This window comes from Vanellus vanellus (genome assembly GCF_965231255.1).
Source record: "Vanellus vanellus genome assembly, chromosome: 4".
In the NCBI taxonomy this organism is placed as follows: Eukaryota; Metazoa; Chordata; class Aves; order Charadriiformes; family Charadriidae; genus Vanellus; species Vanellus vanellus.
The window spans coordinates 27,576,769-27,584,520 of record NC_138909.1 but is presented as its reverse complement, the minus strand read 5'-3'; the positions used below and the strand labels follow the sequence as shown (position 1 = coordinate 27,584,520).

At 37.4% G+C, this 7,752-nt stretch overlaps 1 protein-coding gene across 1 annotated transcript in view; it reads right to left on the bottom strand.

Annotated features, from left to right (window-relative positions):
• Window positions 1-4,210: 4,210 nt before the first annotated feature.
• PAPSS1 (3'-phosphoadenosine 5'-phosphosulfate synthase 1) overlaps window positions 4,211-7,752 on the bottom strand; it is a gene marked incomplete at its 5' end in the record, with an annotated part of 51,684 nt that continues 48,142 nt past the window's right edge. Inside the window, one exon of the mRNA XM_082482774.1 lies at window positions 4,211-4,822. Coding sequence (XP_082338900.1) covers window positions 4,684-4,822 — 139 coding nt within the window. The 3' untranslated portion in view covers window positions 4,211-4,683. The remainder of the gene's footprint in view (window positions 4,823-7,752) is intronic.

Here is a 7,752-nt window from a genome sequence, read left to right as displayed (position 1 = left end):
TGGCAATCTAGCTTCTAGCTTCTCAGCTCCATCTTGTAAAAAACTCTAAGCATGAACAAATGGAACTAGTGTCACTCTCCTCATGAACAGCATCTAAATCAGTTTTGGTAAGCAAGTTTCCGAGACCAATTCATAAAGAACCACAAAATACTAATTCTGAGCTACCAGTTGCTTTCATTCTACAATTTAATTCATCCAACTCAATCCAGGCTGAAGTCCCTATTATTTTACGGGTGGTGATGAAGGATTCTGTGTCAGGTTTGAGGAGTAGAATACCATTCCTACACATTTCTTACTAGTGTTGAACCACTGCAGTAAATACCATTCCTATAAATGGATAAATAGACATGCATGCAAAGTTAAATGAAGATTCGTTTTCCATCTAATTTTTTCCTGTGGATTCTCCTATATTAAGTGAAGGAATAGTTTTCCCTTTCCCTGTCTTTGGAGTTGGTGCCATAGATGCAGTAAACTTATCTTCTGACTCACAGGTGAGCAGAGATGAGAGTTTTCTGTGTTTCTACAGCACGTAGTGCAAAAGCTTAAAGGTTCATGACCAGAGATACAAGGTATGCCGCATGTGTCACACATCAGAGTAACACACACTTGTTTTTGAAGCTGTCAGCATTTACAGGAAAAGGAAGCAATACATTGATTAGCGTCTTTAATCTGTCAGGAAGGGAAAAGGATCTGGACTACTCTGTTAGTATTTGGTCAGGATGTTCAAAGTAACTTTTATTCTTTTTGTAGCATGGAAAGGCAGTAAGTTTAACCCTCTGTGTGACCCACCTGTGGAACTTTTTGAAATTAAGGAAATATGAAATGCAAGGGAGATCCAAACTCAAGCCAATTACAGTATTGGCTACACAGCTCATGGTAGCTCTGGTATTTCCACCACCATGATCACCACCACGTCAAGACATCCACTAATTTCCTCCCTCTCCTGACTTCTCCTGAATTATTCCAGATGTAGAAGCTTGGTTAGCTCCAAATTGCATCTTAAAAAAAAAAAAACAAAAACAAAAAAAAAAAAAAAAAACAAAAACAAAAAACCAACCAACCAAACAAACAAAACCACAACCAAAAAACGTGACCTAGCCTACATTTTCCATTTTCCATCTCTGATGTATTACCGAGTTGGTGCTCAGATCTCCTATTGAAAGAAAAAAAAAAAAAAAAAATCAGACAGAAGTGAGCATTCTCAGAATTCATCTACTATTTTTCCATCAAAACCTGTAGATCGTTCCTTGAAAAGTTACCTTGAATATTCATGTTAGCCAAAAACAGGCATATGGGAGCTCACACAGGAGAATAGAATTCTCAGCCATGAGGTTCTTTACAAAAAACTTGCCTTTTTCTTAAGTTGCTCATAGGTATTGCAGGTATCAAAGTCATCTGGAATTAATCTCTTCACCTAGGAGAGGTAGTAATTTTGTACCATTGATTTAACCCCGAGGATCAGGGTTTGGTCATCTCCAATCTACCTCATTAATCCTTGTATTTTGGAAAGTTGGGTCCAGATTGTGCTTGTATCAGCCATATGGATTGAGGGTGTTATTACTTTCATACATCACATGCCCAATATATCAGAGCAATCACCTAGAAGTGAATAATCATCCTGAGAGTGTAAAAAAAAGCAGAGGATAATAGCTATAAATTATCCTGTGCAAGAGTAGCAGGTAAAAAAACATTTATAAGGTAGATCAATGTGGAGACAGAAGATGGGCGGCAGGGGGAACACTTTTTGACATTTTTCGTCTTAATGAACAGAGTAAAACTTGTCTTGATTGTTAAAGCAAAATGACCTTTAGAAAAAGGGCATATTTGGAAGTTTGATTTTTCTGTTCTTTATAAGAAAAGAACACGCCTATATAACTGCTTAGATTCACGATTGACGTACATATCAGTATTTTTCCAGTAAAGAGAGTTGTTTTAGGAAGTGAAGAAATGAGACAATGGCACTTTTTATTTTCCCAGCTGGAAAGTTAGGTTCTGCTTGTCCTCATATCCATCACATGGTTCAAGAGTATTATTACTTTTGTATGGCGTGTTCCTGAGGTCATTGCTCTTTGGTGACAGAGCAGGTGTAGAAAGACATGTGTTGGATGCAACAACTATTACCTCATTAGTCCTGTTGCTGTCTCCTGGAAACACCCAACTGTTGTCTCAGAAGAGCCTCAAATGCCATAGCAGCCTTAATGCAGTTGAACCTACTGTTAAAAACAGGATGTTAGGACTGGCCAACTGACACTGCTACCCACTGAGATAAGGCAGAGAAAAGCTAAGGAAAAAGAGACACTGGCAAAAGAATGTCTTTCCTGTAAGTACGGCTCCCTTAAATAAGGCAGCTGCAGACAAGAGGAAAAATTCGAAGTCTACAGTGAAAACTCATATGATACAGGAAAATACTGTATAGAACAAGTCCTGTCCACAAATCGACCAGATGCTCCTGTTCTTAATCAGCATTATGCTGTGAATGCTGTGGCTGTTGGCTTAAAGTTAGAATTAACCTGAAAGCTTCTTTAATACACAGCCTTGCAAGGAATGCTGTCCAGAAGCTCTCTAAGCAAAGGGCCTCAGCATCATGCCAGCTGAGTATGAAAACTAGATATGCTTGTTATCACTGTATTAATTTGCTTGAAGGCATTCCTGCTTCTAAATTAACTTTACAGGATGATTCACATTCATGCTTATCACTACCACTTATTTTCTGGACTTCATATAGCACACGTAGCATTTTTAAAACATTAACTTCTGTAGACTTTCACCTGTGTTTGCTATTCTGCCAAAATATTTTTAATATCTTTCATCATACCTAGCAGAAGAATCAAACCTGACAGCAAAGATTCCAAACTCCAACTTCTAACAGTAAATCCCATTTTAGCAGCTGATAACTCTTGTTCACCTTCATAGTTAAACTTGAAGTTTTGCATGAGCTGCATACAGATGAACTGACTCTTTCTTCTGGATTTTGCACATCCTACATACTGATACAATCTAAAAAGAAAGCCAAGTTTGAAGAAAATCTGTTCAGTGATCCTGAAGAAATAAGCTTTACACTACCAAAACAGTCTCAAGTAATTGCTGTGGTTCACTAATAAACATGTCTTTTCCCAATTCTGCTTTACTTTCTATCGGAGGCAAGAATCATTAAAAGATACTTTCTAAACCTCTTCAAAAGAGACAGAGGAAGAAAAGAGAAGGAAGTAACTCTCAAAGCATTTGTCTTAAATTCTACTGTGAACAATTAAACAAAGATTGCAAGTAGCATTCATCCCATTCATTACATGAGTCCTCTCATCACAACCTTCCCCCCATCTGAAAAAAATCTAGATGAACGTAAGCTTCATCCAGGCTCAGCAGCAAGCCAGTATCAACATTCAAAAAACAATTTTGAGCTGCTTCCTCCTATATACATTATTTAACAACAGAAAAGTAAGTTTCTGTTAGAAAGATATGAGACTGTTTCTAGCTAATAGGCTAAGAGGGGTTACGACTGTTCACTGATTACCTGCAAATGCTTGAAAAGATCCCAATAGGTCAGTGTTACTATACACTTGAAGTGTTTTACTTTTCATTTTTTATGTTTTCCTTTGGCAGTTAATGTTTCACATACTGAATTAGCCAACTTCAGGATTTTTGAAGAATCTTAGAAGAAGAACATATGCTTTGTCTTTCAACCAAGCAAAGCTGAACCAAGGAAAGGAGATTACTCTTTGGAGACCTTGAAAAATAGCCAGAAAATTAACCTCAGAACTAAGCATTTATACCACAGGAAATGCCAAGATCTAGAGATTTTTTTTATTTTCTTGCAATAATTAAAGATTAATTCAAGGTTGGTCTGCCGTATATTTTTCAAGTTGTAGTAGACTGAACAAGTATATCTGGAACCAAAAACTGGCAAATTTATCAAACAAAATAAAACATTCCCTACTGACACCTATAGCAACAAGCATATATAAAAAAAACCTGGAATAGTTACCAAAGTGAAAATGAAATATTTTCTTTTATTCATTACTTGGCCATCTCTACAGGTCCACAGCAGAAGAGAATCACCAGACAACTCAATGAACTCCAAAACTAAAGAAAGAAAGCAAAAAAGTTTAATCAATTATACTCTATTAAAAAAATCTGCTTTTTTGATTACATATAGTGAGAAATTAACGTTAAGTACTTCTGGAGATGATGATGAGATAAAGATGAGGACACATTTACGGATGTTTTAAAACTTATTTACTTTTTTGATTTGTAGATAATCTATCCATAGTTAAGGGTCTAACCATTACATTTTGTCCTATAAACTACTAAAACCAGACACTACCCAGCATTTTAAATAACATAGGAAATAACATAGGAAAAAAGCTGCATCTATTTAACAGTTGCAGAACTCATAAGACAGAGGCAGTAAAATATAAAAAAAGACAAGAGTTAAAAATCCTACTGCAAGAATACTAACTGTAATAAAAGAGAAGACATTAAACCCAGCAGCTAGTTAGGTGCCAGGACATAATAGAACCCATAAGGACAGGCAAAGAATGATGCTAAGTTAGAGAGAAAAGAGTCTGGTTTTGGAGAAGAACTTCCTGACAGACACCACAACAAAGCAACATGAACGGTGACTGTGTGGTCCCCTTCTCGTAAATAAATCAGGCGTCAAAGGTTGATCTGCAGTTAATAAGAGGCCTAAGCCTTCTCCAAGCATTTGTAGTATTCTGTCAGCACAGTCCAAGCCTTAGGAGCCATGAAGCCTTCCGGTGGGTTTTGTCCTTCTCGAGCCAGCTTGCGCATGCGGGTCCCCGATATAAATTCAAAGTCTTCATGGCTGAGAGAGTAGGAGTGGGGGCAAAGGAGGAAAGGGAGAGGAGAAAGGAAGGGGGGGAAAAAGAACATATTTTAAAAGCAGGCAAAGTTGCTCATGTTCTTTCTGCTTTCTTGATACTTTACAAATTTCTTCTTGGGGAGTACGATGCTGTATAGCAACTGTCATTTCCAGACATTTGGCCAGCAACGCCAGTAAATCTTTAGTATATACACCCTCTACAATATTTAGCTTAGGTAACTCCTGAGGTTTAGTAGCATGGTCCAACTGATCTCCTGTGGACTGAATTGAGTCTGTGCTTCCATCTAGCCTGGCTTGCTCTTTATAAGGAAACAGGGAATTGCCTCAGCCCTCTGTCAAGCAACAGCAGCCATCCTATTTTGCACTTCGCCCTGCCATGGCAGCCGACCAGCCCTATGTGCTTGTTGAAGAAGGTCATTTCAGTGCCACTAGAGATTGTGAAGAAACAACATTGTACGAAATCTTAGTGAAGGACAGTTTGCAGAACAGAGAAAGTAAAAGCCTCAGAGTCCAGAGGTGAGCTCCACAGCTGCTGCAGCTGGGCCACTGCAAGCCACTGAGCATGCATATACATATATATGAAGAAAAAAAAGCAGGGAATAATAAAAATGCCTTCTCCTAAAGATGTTTTTCCCTAAAAAAAAAAAACAGAATTCAGTTGGACAAATGCACAAATGAACCCAGATCAGGATTGTTTATCATTGTTAACATGACAATCTAAATTAACTTCTCAGGTATGTAGTCATAAGCAGCAAAAGCTCCACAAGTTAAAGTCTTACTCCTCACAGGACAGAAACAGTAAAAGCAAGACAAGAATGTCAGAGTTCTACTAAATGCTCCAAAGGAAAAATTATTTATTCTTGAATTAAATATGCACTTCTACTTATGCCATTTGCTCAATTTGCAACATGTATGTATTACTCATTCTTTACTTGTCTGTTTGAAATAAAAGCCAAATATTGATCTCAGATGCACACGCCTTAGACAGGAAGAAGAGCCAAGTGTGTGCACCAGAGGGCAGAACTTGGCTCTAAGTGCTGAGCTATGCTCAGCAGGGTATGGAAGTTAGCAAGATGCAGAAAGCATTCCACAGCTCCCTTCCACAAAACCACTAGCCCCGTAACTTTTGGTTTGGATTGTATACATTTACACAGCAACACTGCCATACATGCTTTTTTCTTATTACTCTCAATTTTCTTCCTTGGCAGAGAGATGCCTACTGTTCACTAACACTGCTTGAAGGTAACTTTCATTCTTTCCAAAAAACTATTTCTATAAAATAAACGTGGGGAAGTGATAAGCCTGGTTAATTCTACTGAAAAAATACTAAGTCTTCAGATGATCGGGAAGATGAGAGTAAAGCAAGTGCTATAAAGTTTCTCCACATGTGGTTTTCTCCACAGTGTGGTACCAATACTAAAGTTTGAGCATTAAGAAAAAATTTAGCTGCTTTATCCCCTCTTGCCTGTTAAGTTTTCAGAAAAACACTCAACTTCCACCTGAGCCCTACAAGTGAAATAAAGGTACTAAGACAATAAATTTAGACAACATATACGTTTACTTCAATAAAACACTACAAACCATGCACATAAGATTAACAATTCACACACCAGTTCTTTCCTTTCTTTCATTTACAAAGACTAATGTTTTAATCTGTTAAATGGATTTCCCTTTTTTTGTGCATTCAGTAGTTACTTTTTACTATAATACCCCAAGTGACCCCAGCAACAATGACAGATCTTTATGCTTTGTTATGAGCTCAAATACTCTAAGAGCAGTGTGTGAGGCTAAGATTTCAAAGATCTTACAGTTCTTGTGAAAGGACAAAGTTGTCACCAGTTTGCAAGTGAGAAAAAACTGGATGAAGTTTTTTTTACGGTCCTACAGGAAACTGCCATATCTCTGAGGCATCAATACAGCACCTCAATACAGTGACTGAGAAGAAAATTTTTTCCACTTCAATAATTATTCCCTACATGGTTAATCTAAGTATAAAATATATTATGCAATTGATTTTTCACTTGGGAGCTCTAAAGATTAGTCATAATCTTGGGAACCCCAACCTGCTGTTTAGGGTGCCTGGCACAGTGCAAATGGCCTTCTTAGAATTACCATTATCTGTGCAGGGCAATGTCTGGTGGCCTCAAGGTTTTAAGAAATTACTCTTAAATACTAGACCCATTCATAGTTTTGCTTATTCATAAAAATATGGGGTTTGGAAACAAATGTATGGAAATAAAACAATAACATGACTTACTCTGTTCTGGATTCAAAACAACTGCTGTGTTCTACTCAGCTGGTAATCTTCAGCTCCAATTAATCCCTAGGACAATTCACAGCCTCCTAATCTGAGGTTCAGTCTTTTTAACAATTCTCCTTCTCCAACTTCATGCTTCCTGAACAGGATGTGTCAATGAAGTGAAATCTAACCTTACAACAATTTTCAGGAAGATTTTTACTGAATTTAAATTTTCTTTTACAGCATCAAGTCATGACTTACATGGTAATGCCTACATGAACAGAATGTTGTCCCTTACAGTGTCAAGTCTTTGTTAGGTCAGTCTATGTTATGCCTTGGGAATCACCCACAATGCTGAATGAACCAGCTAGTATCAGCTAGGCTCAAAACCCAACTGGCCATGAACAAACTCTTTGCGAAAGCAAAACGTAATAATGTGATTAATACCAACATATGCAAAGTAAATCCTTTACCTGCTTACCTGCTGTGAATTAAATTCCTTCCTGACTGGCAGGAGGGTTTAAGCCTTCTGAGCTGCTGTAGCATTTCAATGTATCTTATATTATGTACTAATGTTAATTGAGAAACCATATTTCACATAGCTAAATTAAGGAGGGCAGATAAGTGTGTTTATCTCAGCCTCTTACTATCACTTTAAAAATCAGGTATCACG